The 23,806-nt window shown below is 40.1% G+C and overlaps 1 protein-coding gene across 1 annotated transcript in view; it reads right to left on the bottom strand.

Moving 5' to 3' along the window:
- Nucleotides 1-6,032: 6,032 nt before the first annotated feature.
- Nucleotides 6,033-23,806, bottom strand: part of LOC124082607 (zinc finger protein 709) — a 30,815-nt gene continuing 13,041 nt past the window's right edge. The window contains exons 4-6 of the mRNA XM_046429110.2: nt 11,798-11,924; nt 11,471-11,531; nt 6,033-10,678 (exon numbers count right to left, since the gene is read on the bottom strand). Coding sequence (XP_046285066.1) covers nt 9,343-10,678; nt 11,471-11,531; nt 11,798-11,924 — 1,524 coding nt within the window. The 3' untranslated portion in view covers nt 6,033-9,342. The remainder of the gene's footprint in view (nt 10,679-11,470; nt 11,532-11,797; nt 11,925-23,806) is intronic.

Genomic DNA, 23,806 nt, shown 5'->3' with positions numbered 1-23,806 from the left:
AGGGTCATGGCTTTTAGCCAAGCAGTCCCTCTTTACTTTGTCTATCTCAAATTAGTAAAAATCAATAGTTATTCAGTTGGGCCTGCATGTGTGTCCAGTGGGTGAACTTTTCACATCAGAGTGTCAAAAGCACTTCGTAGCTCATGCTAATGCTGCCATTTCTTGAACACACAATATAAAGAGTCAGGATGACAGCACACCACAATGACCTCAACTCCCCCATCCTCCAGAGGCAGAGTGAAGGCTGCTCCTATCTTCTCACATCTGAACTCTGCTTAGATGAGTTCTCTCTCATTTGCACAGTTCATCATTCAAGGGATTGGTCTACTGTGGCAGCCAAAATGGGCCTCATTTCTTAACACAGTTAAAAAACAGATTATAGCTGGGCCCGGTGGTACATACCTGTAATTCCAGCAGCCCAGGAGGCTGAGGCAGAAGGACCATGAGTTCACAGCCAGCCTCAGCAAAAAGTGAGGGCTAAGCAACTCAGTGAGACCCTATCTCTAAATAAAATACAGTATAGGACTGGGGGTGTGGCTCAGTGGCCAAGTGCCCCTGAGTTCCTTCCTGGTACCAAAAAATGATTGGAAAATCAATGATCTATGAAAATAAGATTTCAAAAACTACTGTTTTCAGTTTGAGACCCTTTTGTTTTAAAAATGATGTCTATAAGGGAAATTTCCATTTATAGAGCGTGTCTCTCAGCCTCAGGATGGGAAAGATGACTGGATCACTAAAGAACAGAAAATGTGTCAACTTAGATGTACGTGTATGTGTGTGTGTGTGTGTGTGTGTGTATGAACAGAGAGAAATAGAGAGAGAGAGAGAGAGAGAGAGAGAGAGAGAGAGAGAGAGAGAGAGTGTGTTGTAGATGGACACAACATCTCTATCTTATTCATTTCTATGTGGTGCTGAGAATAGAACCCAGGGCCTCACACATACCAGGCAAGCTCTACCACTGAGCCACAACCCCAGCCCCTCATCTTTTCTTAGAATGATGATAAACAACAGTTTCAATTAACTACAAATTATAACATTATATACACATTAATCATGTGTTGTTACAAATGTGTTGTTGTTGTTGTTGTTTTTTAACTCAAATCTCCTACTTTACTGGGACAAAAACTGAAACTATGAAAGATTCAAAGTTTACATTAACCCCAGGTAATAATTCCCTCATTATTACATTTAAAGAAAAAAATCCAGGTTTTAGCTTGGTAAAACCACATTTTAAATCTACTATTTTAATCAGCTTTTTGGCTGCCATGACTAGAAAATCTGACAACAATTTTAGAGCAGATAGTTTATTTGCTGCTCATAGTTTCAGAGGCCTCAGTCCATGGACAGCTAACTACCTTGCTCTGGGCCCAATGTGAGGCAGAACACCACGTCAGAAGGGCATAGAGAAGAAAAGCAGCTCAGGATATAGCAGTCAGGAAGCAGAAAGAGAGGGCTGCCTTCACCAAGGACAAAATATAACCTGCAAAGCCACATCCCCAGCTACCTATCTCCACCAGCCACACCCTACCTCCTAAGTTGCCACCAAGGTAATCCATTAAAGTGGATTAGTGAGCTAATCAGGTAAAAATGCTCATCACCCCATAATTTCACCTCTAAACCTACTTCCAGTGTCACACATGTGAGCTTATGTGGGACATCACAAATCTAAATCACATCTAGAGAAAGGAACTCTATTTTGGTCAGTTTCTGCATCACTGTGACCAAAATATTCAACAAAAACAACATAAAGGCGGAAAGGTTGATTTGGGGTTCCTGGTTTCAGAGGTCTAATTTTTAGATGGCTGACTGCCTTGCTCTGGGCTCAAGGTGAGGCAGCACAATTGGTTGTAAGAGCCAACTGTGGATTAAAGAAGTGGGGTGGCTGCAGGACGAATAATGCTTCCAGGACACGCTCCCAATGACCCATCATATCTACCCATGTCCCACCTATCTGCTCTTACTACCCAGTCAGTCCATCCAAACTAGAATGGACTGATAAGATCCCAGCTCTCATAATCTAATCATTTCACCTCTAGATATTCCTGCATTAACAGAAACTTTTGGGGCACACCATGGATCCAAACCATAACAAATCCCCTTTGGAAATGCCTTTATTTCATACACGAAACCTTTCCAGCCCAAACAAACTTCCTTCCTATTGAAAGGAAAAAAGGAAGTACGCATGTTTTATCCTGGAGACTATAATGACAAATTTCATATGATAAGTATAATGGTTAATTTCTTGTAGCTCAACCTGTTTCCCAATGCAACAAACCTATCCTTACTCCTTGTCATTGTGGTACACATCCCAAAGTATGGGCTCTAACCCTACGTGAACCCAATCACCAAAGCAAACTACTATTTACAGGACAAATTGGTGGATTCAAAATTCTAGATGATATAAATACTATCATCAGATGCAGAAAATGCTTGGGAGCACTATGACACATTCAGACTTATACCACCTCACCGTCACTTCTACTCTGTTGACTGTCATATGGGATTCCCAAAGATTTTGAACCTAATCTTACAAAAAGTACACATATAGAGTGAATAAGAATTAAAATGATTTGGATATTAAAGAAAGATGAACCTTTCTTAGAACTAGCTATTGCACATGACTGTATGAATGCAGACTCAAATTGGACAGGAAAAAAAATAGAACCAATAGATAATAAATTATTTTAAATACTCCAAACATCAAATAAATAATTCATCAAGTACAGGTAGTTGTACATACAGGGGAAAACCATTGTCAGTCTGATTAAAGTATGATGATATACAGAGAGGATTTGGGGGTTGGTTTGGACCACACATTCACATTTTCTTCACAATATAATCTTGATCATTGGCACTTTTTAAGATACATTAGACCTATTTTATGTTGGAGGGAAATGCTGTCAGATGCAGAGGATGGAAATGATTAAAGCTGAGAACGAGCTCACAATGGCTAGTATCACTAACATCATGCAGGGATTGCTTCCTTGATGGCTTTAGAACTATTTCCTTTTCCTGAAGACTACGATCTTTTCTCTCAGACTCTCTATCAAATGCTATGATCGAGCCTTTCAAGCTCTGCATGCACACTGTGGTACTTAGCCCAAAGGGTCCACTGTGAAGCTGAACTTCTCTGAAGCTGCATACGTACTGGAGATCCTGCACAGTGTAAAGCCTTGATTGAGCAGACCCTCATGACTGAGGAGAGGAATATTGCATGTCAAGAACCATAATTATTTTGGGCTATCTTAGAGCCTTTAAAATCTGTTTATTTTCAACCTTTGTATCTTATCTAAAATCCCTGTTACATTATTATGAAAACGTATCACCAATTTTAGCCAACCTCTTCCCTGTATCAATCTTAAAGCTACAAATTCTACAAGATTATTTCTGAAAATTATAAGCAGGTTTCCTTGCCTGCCTACATAAGGACCCTAAGGAAAAATCTGGTAAACCTACTGATTCACAGACATGTTTGTTCCATGGGTAAGGAAGTTCATCAAAACTCTTCAATGGAGGAACAAATCTTTAAGTGTAACATGAATCTGTGTGCCAAGGCCACAGTCATTCACATTTGCCTCAGAATAAAGTAATTTCTTATTTCACTTAAAACAATGTTAACATGTTATGTCACCACTTTCTCAATATTTCTCTTGTGAAACAATCAGGTGCCCTATGTAATGAGGACTGGCTTGTGACATAGGCTTGGATGCTAATAGCACAACCATGAGTTGCCGCAGTCTAATAGAGGAAGTAGATGAACAACACAACCCAGCATAGGTCAGGATATGCACATAGGGAGCAACTCTCCTGGAGCTGGCTACTGTTTCCAAATTTGGGGATGAAGGTACCCCAGAGGGAACCTGCAACCTTCACTTTCTACTTGCCTTCTCACGCATGCTGTGATTCCCAGTTGGCACTGGCCTGAGAGGGAAACTCCTCCTTGGGGTCGCCTCCAACAGGAGGGGAGGAATAGGATGCAGAGAACTTCAGACACTGGGATTGCAGATTAGCTGGAATGTACCCTTTATTTCTTCCTGTATTCTCCTTAGTGCATGAAACTTACACGTAATCCTGTGATGTTATAAGGCAGTCAAACATGCACAAAGTAGAACAATATAACTTTGCCATTACCCTCCCAGCATCGCTTCTTTTTCCTTATCCTTCCCTCCTCCTTGTGTCTGGTCCTTTTTTCTACTGATCTCAGATTCTCTTAAGATCTCCCTCTATACATTTCTTTTACTTTTTTTTTTTTTTTTTTGGTGCTGGGAAGTAAACGCAGGGCCTTGGACATGCAAGGCAGGCACTCTACCAAATGAGCTGTATCCCCAGCCCCCTTCTTTTCCTCTTTGTAACTTCAACCCCAGAGAAAACATGAGCCTTGACTTTCTGAGTAGACTTTTTTCACTTCACATATATTCTCCTGTTCCATACATTCTCCTGTAAATAACAATTTCATCCTTCTTTATGACTGAATGAGCTTCTACTGTGGATTTACCCCACATTTTTTGTATTAATTCATCCACTGATACACATTGATGCCAGTTCCATATTTTAAATTGTGCTGCTATAGTCCTGGACATGCAGGTATCACTATAATATCCAAACATCAATATTTTACAGTAAATACCAAAAAGTGGTATAGCTCATCATGATTTTCCACATTTTTTTTTTATAAAGGCTGTCCTTACTCCAATATGCTTTTTAGTACACTTATCCAGGATCAAATAACAATCTCTGTGGGTTTGTCTCTTTAAATTCTACTCTGAACCACTGGTTTGTCTCACTTCTCTGGTTGAATGTGTTCATGTTTTAAGAACATTATATCCTCAAATTTCTGAGATTTACTTTACAAATTTCTTAAACTAATTAAAGTATTATTATTTCTTCAGTAATTAGCTCATTTCAAACCTAATGATTTATTTTTCATGTTAATAAATTACTGAAATGTGGATTAAATGAATCATCTGATCATACAGCATATTTAGTCCCTCAACAAATTCCTTGTTGCTCATCCCCAAATGCAATTTTTGTTTACTAGTAGTTTGCCTTTGAATATACAGGAATGAAGTTAGCATACAAACCAGAATCCATGGTTTGAGCAAGTAGCGTTCAGGATTTGGACGTGGGTCTCATCTTCTGAGATAGTATTCTCCAGTGCTCTGAGCTCAGTGATCACACCAGGATATTGAAAACCAGCTCACATATATGAATAATGTCCACACCATCCCTCCACCTGCTGCCCAGATTTGAGATTTGTCAAAAATTTCCTCCAATACCCTATCCCAATATTATTCTCAATTATTCCTCAGAATTATTGAGAATAATTGTCCTATAAGAACAGGGACATTTACTCTGATGCTGCCTCAAAAGACAAATCCTTTAAAGATTCCATCCCATTGTACTGGCCCCTGAGTCAGGGAGGGACATGGTCAGTGCGCTGTCTCCCCATCTCTTTCCACTTCCCATTCTGCCGCCTCTTACCTTTTGCCTTCCCACACTTCTCCAAGAGACAGTTTGGCCTGTCATCTCATGGGATTGCTTTTCATTCTTCTATGTCCACATTCTACATGTATTCTTGAGATTTATAAGCAACAAAGTGGGGGTGGGGAGGAAGTGGGCTGGTTCAAGACCAACTGAAGAGCCATCCAGTACCTGATACCAGAGGATCAGCACACTTGTTGAGCTGGAGGCATAGCATGTTGTACTCAAGGGTCTTGGTGAGCAGGTCAGTTGTTATTAGGTTGCTAGAACTGCATGTTACACATAAGTACTTTTTTGTGTGTGTGCCAGGTATTGAACCCAGGGCCTTGTGCATGCATGGGAGACAAAACACTCTACCATCTGAACTACACTAAAGCCCTTTGTCTCCTCTTCTTTCTACACAAATTGCTTCTGAAAATTTGGGGATAGTTACTCATGCAAACTTGCAGGTTGCACAGGTTATCTTCATCTGATCCCCACTAATGCTCATGTTCTGTGTGGTTAAGTGAAAGAGTTTTGCTGCCCAGTAACCTACAATGGAAGTCATCATGTCAATCTTCAGGAAATGTGATTTATTCTTGTTCAGGATAGTACACAATGCAGTGTCATTTTCTCCAAGGACATCAAAACTTTTTCTCATCCGACTTCTGAAATGATGGCAAACAGCAGTGCCAAGGAAACCCACACTGACAAAGGAGTTTGCCCTCAGAACACTGGGGGTAGCCTCTCCCATGCTTTATTGGAAGCAAACACCATTGTTTCCTCTTCCTTTACCAATCAGTACCTGTACCATCAGGCACCAAGGATATAAACCCCATCAAGGCTGCACACTACAGTATCAAGGGAAGCAGACACACAGAAAATAGAAAGGCCACAGCTGCACTCTGCATAATCCAAACCTGTAAGACAACTAGGGATGGGCTTGGTTCACTCTCACCCTCCTCCGCAGCTGCCATGAGGTAAGTAGGTCTACCCTCCTACACCATTCCACATTATGTTCTGCTCCACCTCAGGCCTAAAGCAAGGCAGTCAGCCAGTCATGGACAAAATAAATCTTCCCTCCCTGAGGTTGATTTTTCTCTACTATTATTGTCAATTCAGTGGAAATCCAGTCTGACACATAAATCAAACTGGAACATGTGAAGACTGTATCCGATTTCTTTTTCAGAATTTCTCACCCTGTGCAAATTGTTTTATGTTCTTCAAAAGAATTGGAAAAATTGGACACTTACACACATTTCTTTGTTCCATTACCTTTCATGTATAGGAAGTAAATATCACACATTTAGAAGGTTTTCTCCCTACTGTGAGTGAAATGGCTTTGAAAGCAAGTGGGGAAACTGACTTACCATGTTTTAATGTTCAGAGTTTCTGTCATGTGAATCCTTTCATGTATTTGAAGATGACTAGGGAAACTGAAAAATTTGCCACAATTTTTGCATGCAAAGTGCATTTCTACATTACCATTTCTTTAAGGCTTATTAGGGAACTGCACCACTTTTCTGATTCTTTATATTAGTATAGCATTATTCTAATATGAGTTACTTCTTGATTTTGAATGTAACTGCAGCATATGAAGTTTTCACTACCTTGTTTATATTCAAAGGGCTTCTCACTGTTATGGGATGATCACTCAGAAAACTCTCTAAGTCCAAACTTAAAGAAAATTTGAGAGTCTTTATTATCTGGCCAGAGACCCCTAACAGAGTCCAAGCAACCCTATGGGAGAACAGCTTCAAATTGTCTATGGCCAGAGTATTTAAGGAAGAAAACCACATCCTACAGAATCTGCAAGTTGTAAGCAAGCAGGATACAAGTGCTGAGAAAGCAGGGAGCAAAAACAGACAACTACATCCTGGGTTCGAGAACATTTATGGGTTTACATCCTGTGCTCAAGTACAGAAAAACAAAATTTTTTTTTTTTAGCATCTTAAAAATAACTTATATGAGAGTTCATAGAGGAGTTATAAAAATTGAGTCATTATGGCTATACCAATCTATATTTGTCTATGGCTATATTGATTTAACCTTATCTATATCTGTTTATCTATAACTCTACTGGCCTACTGATTTATCACCTCACACTGTTCTATATTTTATTTCCTGTAGCTTAAATCCTAAATCTTACAATTACATGATTTACTACTATTACTTAGGCTTACTCCTAATGAACTTATGTTCTATGCTTACTTCTAACTTATTACAGGGCAATTTAACATTATTTATCCCATAGTACTTATTTTTTTATCTTATTTATTCTGCTTATCAATATCTTATATCTACAATCTATAATCTATATTGATTAGACTCAAACCATAACACTCACCAGTGTGTTTGTTCTTGTATTTGAAGGTAGAAAGATCAATTAAAGGCTTTCACACATTTTGACAGCCATAATACTTCTATCCAGTATGAATTTATGATTTAAAGCTGATAACAATAAGTGAAACCTTTCCGGCATTGCTTACATTATACTTGCTCAGCAGTATAAGTGCATCTGTTCTTGAAGGTGAGTGGAAGTACTAAACTTTTCCAGACTGTTTACATTCATACAGGCTCTCTGCAGTATGAGTTCTCTGGTGTTTTCAAACTGAATTGGAATAAGCAAAGGGTGTACCACACTGTTTATATTCAAGAGGCCTCTCTCCAGTATGATTTATTTCATGTACATGAAGACAATCACAACTTGTAAATGTTTTGCCCTACTGTTTACATTCAAATGACTCTTCTTTAGAATAAATATATGTATGTAAAACCCACAGGAAGAAGTAAAGGCTTTCCTTGTATACATTCATAATGTTTTTTCCCATTATGAGTTTTCTTATGTATTTGAAGAAGCCAAACTATTGAAGTTGTTACCACAACACTTACGTCATAGGGTCTTTCTCCTCTATGAGATTGTTCACTTATATTTTAGGAAAAGGGAGAAAATATGAAAATTTTAATACATTATTTATCTTCATAGAGCTTCTCTCCAGGGTAAGTCTGTTCATGCATGTGAAGATGAATGGTAAAACTAAGTGTGACCACAATGCTTACATACATGAGGCTTCTCTCCAGTATCAGTTTTTTCATGGGACTAAAAGCCATCAAATGAAGCAAAGCCTTTCCCATGTTGTTTACATTCATAACATTCTTTCCTGTATGAATTCGTTCATGTGGATGAAGTGGAATGGACTGCGTGAAGGCTTTGCCACACTGCTTAAATTCATAGGGCTTCTCTCCAGTATGAGTTTAATTATGTATTTGAAGGTTAAGAGGACCTAGTGAAGGCTTTCTCACTTTGTTTACATTCATAGGTCTCATTTCCTATATAAGTTCATTCATGTGAGTGAAGCTGACTGAATATAGCCAAACCTCTTCAAGGTTGTTTACATTCATAGGGCTTCTTTCTTATATGAGTTCTTTTATGTTTGTGAAGCTGAGAGCTTAATACAAAGTCTTTCCCACATTGTTTACATTCATAGGGCTTCCTTACAGTATGAGTTATTTCATGTGAGTGAAGGTAACTGGATGATGCAAAGTCTTTCCCACATTGTTTACCCTGATAGGGCTTCTCTCCAGTATGAGTGTTTACGTATTTGAAGGTGAGAGGACCAGGTGAAGGTGTTCCCACGTTGTTTAATTCATAAGGCTTCTTTCTAATGTAAATCTGTTCATGCACATGAAGATAGGGGTAAAATAAAGGCTTTGTTTAAATTTATTTATATTTGTATACATTTATATGAGTTTGTTCACGTTTGAAGGGAAAAAGGGCCAGGGGAAGGCTTTTCCACATTGTTTACATTCATAGGGCTTCTCTCCAATATGAGTTTGTTTATGTATTTGAAGGGAAGAGGAAGAAGTGAAGGCTTTTAAACATTATTTACATTTATAGGGCTTCACTCCAATGTGAGTCTGTTCATGCACATGAAGATAAGTGGAACAACTAAAGGCTTTCCCACATTGTTTACATTTAAAAGGCTTCTCTCCAGTATGAGTTCGTTCATGTATTTGAAGGGAAGAGGGCCAGGGGAAGGCTTTCCCACATTGTTTGCATTCATAGGGCTTCTTTATACTATGATATTTTTCATGTGAGTGAAGGTGACTGGATGTAGCAAAGGCTTTCCCACATTGTTTACATTCATAGGGCTTCTCTACAGTATGAGTTTCTTCATGTGAGCGAAGGTAACTAGATCTACCAAAGGCTTTCCCACATTTTTTACATTTATAGGGCTTCTCTCCAGTATGCGTTCGTTTATGTATTTGAAGGGAATAGGGCCAGCGGAAGGCTTTTCCACATTGTTTGCATTCATAGGGTTTCTTAATAGTATGAGTTTTTTCATGTGCATGAAGATGACTGGATGCAGCAAAGGCTTTCCCACACTGTTTACATTCATAGGGCTTCTCTGCAGTATGAGTTTCTTCATGTGAGGGAAGGTGACGGGATGTAGCAAACGCTTTCCCACATTGTTTACATTTAAAAGGCTTCTCTCCAGTATGAGTTCGTTTATGTATTTGAAGGGAAGACGGCCAAGCGAAGGCTTTTCCACATTCTTTGCATTCATAGGGCTTCTTTACCGTATGAGTTTTTTCATGTGCACGAAGGCGACTGGATGTAGCAAAGGCTTTCCCACACTGTTTACATTCATAGGGCTTCTCTGCAGAATGAGTTTCTTCATGTGCACGAAGGTGACTGGATCTAGCAAAGGCTTTCCCACATTGTTTACATTTAAAAGGCTTCTCTCCAGTATGAGTTCGTTCATGTACTTGAAGGGAAGAAGGCCAGGGGAAGGTTTTTCCACATTGTTTACATTCATAGGGCTTCTTTAGAGTATGAGATTTTTTATGTGAACAAAGGTGACTGGATCTAGCAAAGGCTTTCCCACACTTTTCACATTGGTAAGGATTCTCTCCAGTATGTGTTCTATTATACTTTCGAAGGGAACTGGAACAAGTTAAGTCTTCCCCAGGTTGCTTACTTCCATATATCTTCTCCCCAGTATGAGATTGTCCACATTTTTCAAAACTCCTGAAACAATTGAACTCTTTTCTGCACGTCAAATATCCATAAAGTCCATTGACATCATGCACTGACACTTGTCTTTGAACACTTGTGAGAGAAATGAAGGATTTCCTGTTCTGTTTAACTTCATATGGCTTCCCTCCACACTCCTCATTCTTATATGATTTGTTTGCACAGTGAGATATGATATGCCTATTAAGGAAAACATAATATATGTAGATCTGTCCACACATATTGCTTTCACATAAACTTTCTACCAGAAATATCCTTTAAGACTAAGATTTGGAGCCAGGCACGGTGGTTCACCCCTGTAATCCAAGTGACTGAGGAGACTGAGGCAGAAGGATCTCGAGTTCAAATCCAGCTTCAGCAAAAAACAAGGTGCTAAGCAGCTCAGTGAGACCCTGTCTCTAAATAAAAACACAAAAATAGGGATGGGGATGTGGCTCAGTTGTCAAGTGCCCCAGAGGTTCAATCATGAGTACCCAAAAAAAAAACCCCTAAGATATAGAATCTCACTGAGGGTTTTTTTCCAAACTGAGCACCTTTCAAATTTGTTCCAGAGCCTACCATATGATTTCTGTATAAAAATTACAAGCACAGTTTATGGCTGGCTCATTAATACTCTTACATTTATTAACAGGCATTGGACTTACACTATTACCCATGTCAGGGAAAGTACTGGTTTTCTGTCATGTCTACACTGTATTCTGTTTGAAAGTCAATGTAACAATTACTTTGCAAAACTGCTCCTCCACAGCTGCTAATGAAGCAGTGCTATTAAATACAGGTTGCTAGCACAGTCAACAAGTCAATTATTTTGAAAACACTAAACATGTCTTTTACATTAAGGTTAATTTTGGTAAAAAAAAAAAAAAAAAGAATAAACATTATTCATATCATGCTTGTTTTCTTTGTTTGTAAAATTATAGGAAAAGCTAGAATTCCCTCAGGGCTCTGATTCCTCTTATGAGTACAAATTACCTTACATCTCTCCCAGGATTTGTGTTCTGATCTTCAACATTTTGGTCTTCCCATCTGTCTCCTAAAATGTAGACCCAGAACAGTCATTATGGATCATCGTGATTTTAGAATGCATTTTGAGATTTACAATTTGGACAACTATCATGCACTAATAAAAAAGATGGAAAAAAGAAAAAAGACAGAATTATGATATTCATGCTGCTGAGTGCAATAACATTGGGCCCAATTTATTCCCCAGTTACTCCCTTTTCCACATTCCACATGCATGAGCAAAGTATACCTCCCAGGTGTTCTGTCTTTCATTATGTAATGAAACGTCATTCTTACCTATAGAAGCCAGGTTTCTAAGTACTTCCTGCATCACATCTCTGTGGAGATTCTTCTGGGAAAGATCAAGCAGAGCCCACTCCTCCTGGGTGAAGTTCACAGCCACATCCTCAAAGGCCACTAAGGTCTAAAATATGCCACAAACATGTAATGCAGACCAGGAGAGACTGACAACATGAGGGCTCTATTCTCAACATGTGAGATGTTCTCACATTTCTGTGGTCTCCATATATTTATTTCTTGATATGGTTTTTGAAACTTGTACTCTATATCTGCACTCACTTCCCAAACAAGCATTCCAATGTAATAGCTACTTTTCTATCTAGAAATGTAGCAGCAGAGCAAAAACACCCTTCTCCTTGTGGAGTCCAAGGAATAAGGCACGCTCCTGGGTCACCCCTAAGGTCTTTCTAGGGTGCATGTCTAATACATGGAATAATAAAGCCCTACTAACTCATGTGCAGAAGAGAACTAATATTAGTCCTCCTGACAGTACCTATTCTGAAAAATGCCTACTGACAAAGTGGTACTTTAGTGGGTAGGGGGAGCTAAGAATTTGGGAAGGATCATACCAAACTAAGCATTTACACTGAGTCAGAGTGCTTTAGAGAGTACATAGGACTTAATGAATGTTTGCTTACCTTCAGATATCCTGTTATTTTCTTCTACTCTTAAATTAGAACTTCAAGGATTAAAGTCCCCCAACCCCTCAAAAAGAAAAAGAACCCTCTGAACAAAGAATCTCAGAGCTTCCCTAGTAGACAACATTTAATTGAAGTGGTCAAAACATAGAAACTAGGGATTAAGCTTATCCTGTGTGATAACACCAAGAAAATCAAGTAGAATTTGCAGGTGCTTCATCAAGAGAAAATATTTGTCCAAGAACAATAAAAAGTTTTTAAAAAAGTAATACCTATCAATATGTTCTAGAGAGCAGACCTTTGGTTTATATAATATACAGTCATCTACCACATAACAATGTTTTGGTCAAAGACATTTTTGGTTAATAATGGACTACATACACATGGTTATCAGTAGTAAAGAAAAAAGCAATGTGTTTGTAGGAATGATTGTACAAAAACACCTACTGCATGATCACCTTTGGTATCTTGTAAAGTCTAATGCTGTGCAAGGCTGTAACCTAGGAAGCCCTGAAACAACAGAGTCTAGGGATGTAATAGGCTGTTCCTTTTAGGACTCTGTAAATACACTGTGGTGTCTGTGCAGTCATGAGGCAGCCTAAAGAAGAACACCCAGAATGTTAAGTGACACCTGACTATAAATAAGAAACTTTTAAATTATACTATTAAACACAGCATAAGATTAGCAGAAAGATGAACCAAGAGACAGACCAAGAGAAAAGAAAATTTCAAATTCATATGGAAATTGACTAAAGAGATAGAAAGTATTGTGGAGAAGTGGAAACATTCACATGCAAGTTAAAGTATGAGTCAAGGCTGGGCTCTGAGGCACATGCCTATAATCCCAGAGTCTCGGCAGGCTGAGGCAGGAAGATCATAAATTCAAAGCCGCCTTCAAAAAAAGCAAGGTGCTAAGCAACTCAGTGAGGCCCTGTCTCTAAATAAAATACAATATAGGGCTGGAGATATGACTCAGTAATCGAGTGCCCCTGAGGTCAATATCAGGCACCAAAAAAAAAAAAAAAAAAAAAAAATGAGTCAAGACAAACTGGTATCTAATTGAAAAAATACATTGTTTTCCTCAATTCCATGGGCAAACATTAATTGATATTAGATTCTGCTGTGAAAATAAAATTAAAACAATTTTTTTGCTAGAAAAAAGGGAAAACATTCTTACATAAGAATAGTTTTAAGGAAGAAGAATGGGAAATTCAAAGTATTAAAATTATGTGGAATTAACAATGAGAATGAGTGGAGGAGAAACCTGTAATCCATGGGACATCAGAGCACCACAGCACATTGTGAGATGCATAAAAGCACAACTAAAATGGAAAATAGCCAGGAGGGGGACTGAAGGTGAAAGCCACATAAAAATGGTTATAAACTATCTGCAAAGTCTTACACAACAAAAACTAAAAAATACTTCTGAAGGAAGTGATGCATTTTAATGATAACTGGTATTTGCCAGCATACAGAATTGTAAATCTCCCCAAACATTAACCATGAAGTCAGTTCAATCACTTTCCAAATACCAAAGACATTTTTATACAAAAAGAAGAGGTATTCTTCTAATGTTCACATGGAATTGCAAGACACTCAACAATGAAAGAAGAAGAAAAAAGAAGAAGCATAACACTTCGTAATTTCAAAATCTGCTCAAACTACAGTAACCAAAGTGTGCAGGTCACAGCACGGCCAGATCTGGAGGAAAGGCCCGACCTCCACACTGAGGCCCAAAGATCCAGAGGAGAGGCCTGTCCCAGGCCCAGAGATACGTAGTAAGGCACCTTGTGCTGTGGTTCCTTATTCACCAAAGCATGGTTCCAAAGCCCAACATCAGGGTACGTATAGGCTTGAGGCTGCCACCACCACAAAACTGAGATATCGCAGCTTCTATCAAGAGACAACAATAAAGACTTGGTAAGACATCACCAAGGTTCCTGTGGTCCTGGCTGCACCAAAGGAATCTCTACTAGGGGTGATAACAGTTATCCTGTTGCTGAGGTGACAGGGAGTCTTGCATGGGGTTCCCTATCTCTTGTTTCTCCTACTAATGATTACCCTCTCATTAGTCATATAATCTAATACCTCCATTCTCTCACATCCTACCTCATAAACATCTCAGCCAAGCCCCACCCTCTCTTCTACCTAGAAACTGTAAACCATTACAGAAACCTATTGACTATATGGTAGAAGATAACCAAACTCATCATTTCTGATTATAGTGACAAAACTGTAAATATAAAAATAGAAGCTAACTGATCTATGGCTGCACATTGGGTACATTAAGTGCTGTAATATTGATCTCCCCCTTAAAGGTGAGGTATTGGTAACTTATAGGAACACTATAAGACAATAGGGAAGAAGCTGTCGTACCTCAGATCTACACATCAAGAGAGGAAGACACATAGACATCATAAAAAAAACAAGGGAGGAAAGTGCCCCAAACAAACCAAGATACCACAACAATAGTATCCATAGATAGCACCATAGATGATGTATCAGAGAAGGTGTTTGGAATATACATAACTAAAATGATCTGGGAATTAAAGAACAACCTAAGTGAGCAAATACAGGCAAAACTCGATCAGTCCAACAAAGAGATGAGAGAGAAATATAAGTTGCAAGAGATTACTTCAAGAAAGAGATAAAGATACTGAAAAAAAATATAAATCCTCAAAATGAAAGAAACAATAAGCTAATTAAAAAACTTGATAGCATCACCAATAGACTAGATCACTTGGAAATGAGGACCTCAGACAATGAAGAAAAAATATACAATCTTGAAAATACAGTTGACCTCACAGTGAAGATAGTAAGAAACCATGAACAGAATATCCAAGAACTATGGGATACCATCAAAAGACCAAATTTAAGATTTCCTGGGATAGAGGAAGGTTCAGAGATTCAAAACAAAGGAATGCACAATTTCTTAAATGAAATAATAGCAGAAAATTTCCCAAGCATGAAGAATAAACTGGAAAATTGAATAAAAGAGGCCTATAGGACACCAAATGTGTAAAATTACAACATATCTACAACAAGACACATTATAATGAAAATGCCTAGCATACAGAAAAAGGTTAGAATTTTAAAGGCTGCAAGAGAGAAAAATCACATTACCTATAAAGGAAGACCAATTTGGATCTCAGCAGATTTTTCAACTCAGACTCTTAAAGCTAGGAGATCCTGGAACAACATATACCAAGTTCTAAAAGATAATGGATACCAACCAAGAATCTTATATCCACCAAAATTAAGCTTCAAATTTGATGATGAAATAAAACGTTCTATGATAAAAAAAAAAAGCTAAAAGAATTTACAGCAAGAAAGCCTGCACTACAGAACATTGCAGGCAAAAATATTCCATGAGGAGGAAATTAAAAACAATGATGAAAATCTGCAAAGGGAAGAACTAAAATAAAGAAAAAGCCAACCAAAGGAGGAACCAAGTCAAGTTAAATGTCAAAAATAAACAAAAATGACCTGTAATACAATTCATGTCTCTTTCAACTCTTTTTCATAAATTTTTTCACATAAAAATTTTAAGTACAATATCATTTAATTTTTCAGGTTTTGGTTTATCTCATATTTTTTGTTTTCCATTTCTCTTCACAAAGTTATATAAATATGTTCTTTAAAACATTTAGTATTTTATATGTTATATTTTAATATATAATTAATCTGGCATTATATATATAGTGCCTGTGATATGAGAGGAGGTATATTTTACTCTCTTATAATTTAAAATCCAGTAGTCAAGATTTAAGGATGAAAAAGATCAGAGTAAAAATTGTTTAATAAGGAGCAGAAGGAAGATGGAGGCGAGGGGAGTGCATTACCCCCGTGTGCTGCTTCACTGTGTGGGAGTATGACAAGTCAGGACGGCTAAAGGATATCTTGTTAGGAATTTCCAGCAATAGTGGGGTGCGCCGGAACCTGGAGGAAGGATTTCCATCGCACGAGGATCGGCTACGGGGACTCAAACGCGAGAGGTTTGTCGCACGGAGGGTAAAACTGCTTATTCAGCAAATCGCCCCGCAGCTAGAGTCTGCAGCGCGCGCTGGGATAGAGACGCAGGGTTACAGTGCTGCAGTTTCTGCCAGCCGCGCAAGCACCGCACTCAGGGCTGAATTCTGGGTTCGAGATGGGGGAAGGAAGCGGTCCATCTCAGTTCTCCACACCGGTCAGACCACAGAGGAGGCCAGCAGCCACCATGTTGGTAAACTGACGTCACCATACCTGTTTTCGACTGACCGCAGCTCATTCAGCCATAGAACAGGTAATTTCAGGCTGCAATTCGCCTGCGGCTTGCAGACAGATTGCTAGGGTTCAGCGCCTGGGTGCTTCTTAAAATCTGATCTTATCGGAGTGAACACCGAGCGCAGGGCGGCCGAGTTCCGGCTCCCGGAACCGTCCCGGAACCGCCCTGGCTCAGGGCTGCGGAGCCTGCGGAGGCTGCTTCTTGGACCCTGCTACTATCAGAGCAAACATCAAGCACTAAGCAGCCGAATTCTGGCTCCCGGAACTGAGCCCGCGGGGACTGCTTCTTGGAGCTTACACTTATAGGAGCTTACACCAAGCACGGAGCGGCCGAGTTCCGGCTCCCAGAACCGTCCCGGAACCGCCCTGGCTCAGGTCTGCGGAGCCTGCGGAGGCTGCTACTTGGACCCTGCTACTATCAGAGCATACACCAAGCACTAAGCAGCCGAATTCCGGCTCCCGGAACTGAGCCCGCGGGGGCTGCTTCTTGGAGCTTACACTTATAGGAGCTTACACCGAGCACGGAGCGGCAGAGTTCCGGCTCCCGGAACTTCCCTGGACCGGGGCTAGGAGCCCGCGGAAACTGCGTCTCGGTCTGGGTCCTGCTGAGGGCCGGTCAGGACTCACCCGTTGCTTGGGTTGCCCGGCAAGGGGAACGAAATGCTGCCATTCGCATAGGATACCAACATGGCAGAGATCTGATGTCAGCAGAAAGCGGTGGAGGAGAGATCTTCATCAATACCAGCGGTGACATAAGCAGTTGGTCTCCTGGTAAGGGGGGTGAGGCTCAGTCACCCGAGTCTCCTCAATTTGTCCTCGAGCCAAAGGGAAGGAGCCGGGCCGCCGCCAGCCCCCGGAGCAGGCCCAGCGGCTCGCCAGCGTGGTGACCGCGTGACCCCAATTGGAGAGGGGGCGGAGTGGAGCTGCCACCCACACCCGCCAGGTGGGCAGACCCGCGACCCAGTGGTACATGGGCGTGGTAGGAGGGGCAGGGCAGAGCCGCCCTTCGCGCTTGCAAGGTAAACAGACCTGTGACAGCTTGGTGGGTCAGGCCCAGTGGCCTGCCAGTGTGGTACACACGTCACCCCAACTGGAGTAGGGGCAGAGCAGATCCTTTTCCCACGCCCGGATCAGGCCCTGCCGGTGTGGTGGTCACGTGACCCCAATTGGAGTGGGGGTGGAGCGGAACTGCCACCCGTGCCCGCAGGGTGAGCAGACCAGTGATCAACCTGCAGATCAGGCCCAGGGGTCCGCAGGCGTGGTAGGAGAGGCAGGGCAGATCCGCCGCCCACGTCTCTAAGGTAGGCAGACCTACAACAGACCGACGGATCAGGCCCAGGAGCCTGCCGGCGTGGTACAAACACCACCCTAATTGGAGTAGTGACAGAGCAGAGTCGCCTCCCGTGCCAGGAACAGGCCCAGCGTCCTGCAGGCGGGGTAGTCACGACACCCCAATTGGAGTAGGGGCAGAGCAGAGCCTCCACCCGTGCCCGAAAGGTGGGCAGATCTGCGACCGACCAGCGGGACAGGCCCAGTGGCCTGCCGGTACGACAGACACGTCACCCCATTTAGAGTAGGGGCAGAGTAGAGCTGCCACCCGCGACTGCAGGGTAGGAAAACCTGCAACCGACCGGCGGATCAGGCCCGGTGGCCTGCCGGCGTGGTACACTCGTCACCCCAATTGGAGTAGGGGCAGAACAGAGCCGCCGCCAGCTCCCAGAACAGGCCCAGTGACCTGCCGGCGTGGTAGCCACGACACCCCAACTGGAATAAGGAGAGAGCAGAGCCGCCGCCCGCACCTGCAGGAAAGATACGCAAGCAGTATGAAAAGACAAGGAAAGAAAGGACCACAAGCAATGCAGGTCAACGCAACTTTAGAAGAGGTAACAGCTGCAGCAGATGGAATGTCAGATAAAGAATTCAGGATATACATGCTTCAGATGATCTGGAGTATCAAGGAAGACATTAAACAGCAAAATCAGACAGTGAAAGATCACTTCGACAACGAATTACGCAAACAAATCCAGGAAGCAAAGGATCAACTATACAGGGAGACAGAGGTTATAAAAAACAAGCAAGCAGAAATCCTAGAAATGCAGGAAGCAATAAACCAACTTAAAAACTCAATGGAGAATACTACCAGCAGAGTAGAACACTTAGAAGATAGAACATAAAACAATGAAGACAAAGTATTTCAACTGGAAAAGAACATAGACAGCTCAGCAAGACTGTTAAGAAACCATGAGCAGAACATCCAAGAAATATGGGATAACATTAAGAGACCAAAAGAGTCATTGGGATACAGGAAGGTACAGAACTCCAAACCAAAGGAATGAGCAGTCTATTCAATGAAATAATACGAGAAAACTTCCCAGACTTGAAGAATGAGACAGAATCCCAAATCCTAGAAGCCTACAGGACGCCGAATGTGCAAAATCATAAGAGATCCACACCTAGACACATTATAATGAAGATGCCCAACATACAGAATAAGGAGAGAATTTTAAAAGCTACAAGAGAAAGGAAGCAGATTACATTTAGGGGTAAGCCAATCAGGATAACAGCTGATCTTTCAACACAGACTCTGAAAGCTAGAAGATCCTGGAATAACATATTTCAAACACTGAAAGAGAATGGGTTCCAACCAAGAATTGTGTATCCAGCGAAATTAAGCTTCAGGATGGAAGATGAAATTAAAACCTTCCACGATAAACAAAAGTTTAAAGAATTCGCAGCTAGAAAACCATCTCTTCAAAACATCCTCGCCAAAGCATTACAGGAAGAGGAAATGGAAAATAACAATGAAAACCAACAGTGGGAGGTAGGACAGTAAAGGGGGGGGGGAATAATCAAAGAGGAAAACAAACAATGTTTAGTAACAGAAATAAACAAATATGGCTGGAAGAACAACCCATATCTCAATAATAACCCTAAATGTTAATGGCTTAAACTCACCAATTAAGAGACACAGGCTAGTAGAATGGATCACAAAACAAGACCCAACAATATGCTGCCTACAGGAGACGCATTTGATAGGAAAAGACATACATAGGCTGAAGGTGAAAGGTTGGGAAAAATCATATCACTCATATGGACTTCGGAAACAAGCAGGCGTGTCCATACTCATATCAAATAAAATAGATTTCAAGCCAAAGTTAATCAAAAGAGATAAAGAGGGACACTACATACTGCTTAAGGGAACCATACACCAACAAGACATAACAATCATAAATATTTATGCCCCAAACAATGGTGCAGCTATGTTCGTCAAACAAACTCTTCTCAAGTTCAAGAGTCTAATAGACCACCACACCATAATCATGGGAGACTTCAACACACCTCTCTCGCCACTGGACAGATCTTCCAAACAAAAGTTGAATAAGGAAACTATAGAACTCAATAACACTATTAATAACCTAGACCTAATTGACATATATAGAGTATACCACCCAACATCAAGCAGTTACACTTTTTTCTCAGCAGCACATGGATCCTTCTCAAAAATAGATCATATATTATGTCACAGGGCAACTCTTAGACAATATAAAGGAGTAGAGATAATACCATGCATCTTATCTAATCATAATGGAATGAAACTGAAAATCAACGATAAAAGAAGGAAGGAAAAAGCATACATCACTTGGAGAATGAACAATAGGTTACTGAATGATCAATGGGTTATAGAAGACATCAAGGAGGAAATTAAAAAATTCTTAGAGATAAATGAAAACACAGACACAACATATCGGAATCTATGGGACACATTGAAAGCAGTTCTAAGAGGAAAATTCATTGCTTGGAGTTCATTCCTTAAAAAAAGAAAAAACCAACAAATAAATGATCTCATACTTCATCTCAAAATCCTTGAAAAAGAAGAGCAAAACAACAGCAAAAGAAGTAGAAGGCAAGAAATAATGAAAATCAGAGCTGAAATTAATGAAATCGAAACAAAAGAAACAATTGAAAAAATTGACAAAACTAAAAGTTGGTTCTTTGAAAAAATAAACAAAATCGACAGACCCTTAGCGATGCTAGCGAAGAGAAGAAGAGAGAGAACTCAAATTACTAGCATACGGGATGAAAAAGGCTATATCACAACAGACACTTCAGAAATACAGAAGATAATCAAAAACTATTTTGAATCCTTATACTCCAATAAATTAGAAGATAGTGAAGGCATAGATAAATTTCTTAAGTCATATGATCTGCCCAGATTGAGTCAGGAGGATATAGAAAACCTAAACAGACCAATATCAATTGAGGAGATAGAAGAAACCATAAAAAGACTACCAACTAAGAAAAGCCCAGGTCCGGATGGGTTTACAGCAGAATTTTACAAAACCTTTAAAGAAGAACTAATACCAATACTTTTCAAGCTACTTCAGGAAATAGAAAAGGAGGGAGAATTTCCAAATTCATTCTATGAGGCCAACATCACCCTGATACCTAAACCAGACAAAGACACTTCAAAGAAAGAAAACTACAGACCAATATCTCTAATGAACCTAGATGCAAAAATCCTCAATAAAATTCTGGCGAATCGGATACAAAAACATATCAAAAAAATTGTACACCATGATCAAGTAGGATTCATCCCTGGGATGCAAGGCTGGTTCAACATACGGAAAACAATAAATGTTATTCACCACATCAATAGACTTAAAAATAAGAACCATATGATCATCTCGATAGATGCGGAAAAAGCATTCGACAAAGTACAGCATCCCTTTATGTTCAAAACTCTAGAAAAACTAGGGATAACAGGAACATACCTCAATATTGTAAAAGCAATCTATGCTAAGCCTCAGGCTAGCATCATTCTGAATGGAGAAAAACTGAAGGCATTCCCTCTAAAATCTGGAACAAGACAGGGATGCCCTCTCTCTCCACTTCTCTTCAACATAGTTCTCGAAACACTGGCCAGAGCAATTAGACAGACGAAAGAAATTAAAGGCATAAAAATAGGAAAAGAAGAAATTAAATTATCACTATTTGCAGATGATATGATTCTATATCTAGCATACCCAAAAGGCTCTACAAAGAAACTATTAGAGCTAATAAATGAATTCAGCAAAGTGGCAGGATTTAAAATCAACACGCATAAATCAAAGGCATTCCTATATATCAGCGACAAATCCTCTGAAATGGAAATGAGGACAACTACTGCATTCAAAATATCTTCAAAAAAAATAAAATACTTGGGAATCAACCTAACAAAAGAGGTGAAAGACTTATACAATGAAAACTACAGAACCCTAAAGAGAGAAATAGAAGAAGATCTTAGAAGATGGAAAAATATACCCTGTTCATGGATAGGCAGAACTAACATCATCAAAATGGCGATATTACCCAAAGTTCTCTATAGGTTTAATGCAATGCCAATCAAAATCCCAACGGCATTTCTTGTAGAAATAGAGAAAGCAATCATGAAATTCATATGGAAAAACAAAAGACCCAGAATAGCAAAAACAATGCTAGGCAAGAAGTGTGAATCAGGCGGTATAGCGATACCAGACTTCAAACTATACTACAGAGCAATAGTAACAAAAACAGCATGGTACTGGTACCAATACAGGCGGGTGGACCAATGGTACAGAATAGAGGACACAGAAACCAATCCACAAAACTACAACTATCTTATATTTGATAAAGGGGCTAAAAGCATGCAATGGAGGAAGGATAGCATCTTCAACAAATGGTGCTGGGAAAACTGGAAATCCATATGCAACAAAATGAAACTGAATCCCTTTCTCTCGCCATGCACAAAAGTGAATTCAAAATGGATCAAGGAGCTTGATATCAAATCAGAGACGCGCCGTCTGATAGAAGAAAAAGTTGGCTACGATCTACATTCGGTGGGGTCGGGCTCCAAATTCCTCAATAGGACACCCATAGCACAAAAGTTAATAACTAGAATCAACAAATGGGACTTACTCAAACTAAAAAGTTTTTTCTCAGCAAAAGAAACAATAAGAGAGGTAAATAGGGAGCCTACATCCTGGGAACAAATCTTTACTCCTCACACTTCAGATAGAGCCCTAATATCCAGAGTATACAAAGAACTCAAAAAATTAGACAATAAGAGAACAAACAACCCAATCAACAAATGGGCCAAGGACCTAAACAGACACTTCTCAGAGGAGGACATACAGTCAATCAACAAGTACATGAAAAAATGCTCACCATCTCTAGCTGTCAGAGAAATGCAAATCAAAACCACCCTAAGATACCATCTCACTCCAGTAAGATTGGCAGCCATTAGGAAGTCAAACAACAACAAGTGCTGGCGAGGATGTGGGGAAAAGGGTACACTTGTACATTGCTGGTGGGACTGCAGATTGGTGCAGCCAATTTGGAAAGCAGTATGGAGATTTCTTGGAAAGCTGGGAATGGAGCCACCATTTGACCCAGCTATTCCCCTTCTTGGTCTATTCCCTAAAGACCTAAAAAGAGCATGCTACAGGGACACTGCTACATCGATGTTCATAGCAGCACAGTTCACAATAGCAAGACTGTGGAACCAACCTAGATGCCCTTCAATAGATGAATGGATAAAAAAAAGTGGCATTTATACACAATGGAGTATTACTCTGCATTAAAAAATGACAAAATCATAGAATTTACAGGGAAATGGATGGCATTAGAGCAGATTATGCTAAGTGAAGCTAGCCAATCCCTAAAAAACAAATGCCAAATGTCTTCTTTGATATAAGGAAAGTAACTAAGAACAGAGTAGGGACGAAGAGCAGGAGAAGAAGATTAACATTTAACAGGGATGAGAGGTGGGAGGGAAAGGGAGAGAGAAGGGAAATTGCACGGTAATGGAAGGAGACCCTCAGGGTTATACAGTGGAGGGGGTAGAGAGAGAGGAGGGGAGGGGAGGGGAGAGGTGGGGAGGGGGGAGGGTGGAGGATGGGAAAGGCAGCAGAGCACAACAGACACTAGTATGGCAATTTGTAAATCAATGGATGTGTAACTGATGTGAATCTGCAATCTGTGTATGGGGTGAAGGTGGGAGTTCATAACCCACTTGAATCAAAGTGTGGAATATGATATGTCAAGAAATTTGTAATGTTTTGAACAACCCACAATAAAAAATTTAAAA

The sequence above is a fragment of the Marmota monax genome, unplaced genomic scaffold (assembly GCF_021218885.2).
Source record: "Marmota monax isolate L192 unplaced genomic scaffold, Marmota_monax_Labrador192_F-V1.1 WCK01_AAM20220418_F8-fsc00035, whole genome shotgun sequence".
NCBI classification, from domain to species: domain Eukaryota; kingdom Metazoa; phylum Chordata; class Mammalia; order Rodentia; family Sciuridae; genus Marmota; species Marmota monax.
Note: the sequence above shows the minus strand (reverse complement) of the source record. Positions and strands in the feature narration are given on the sequence as shown.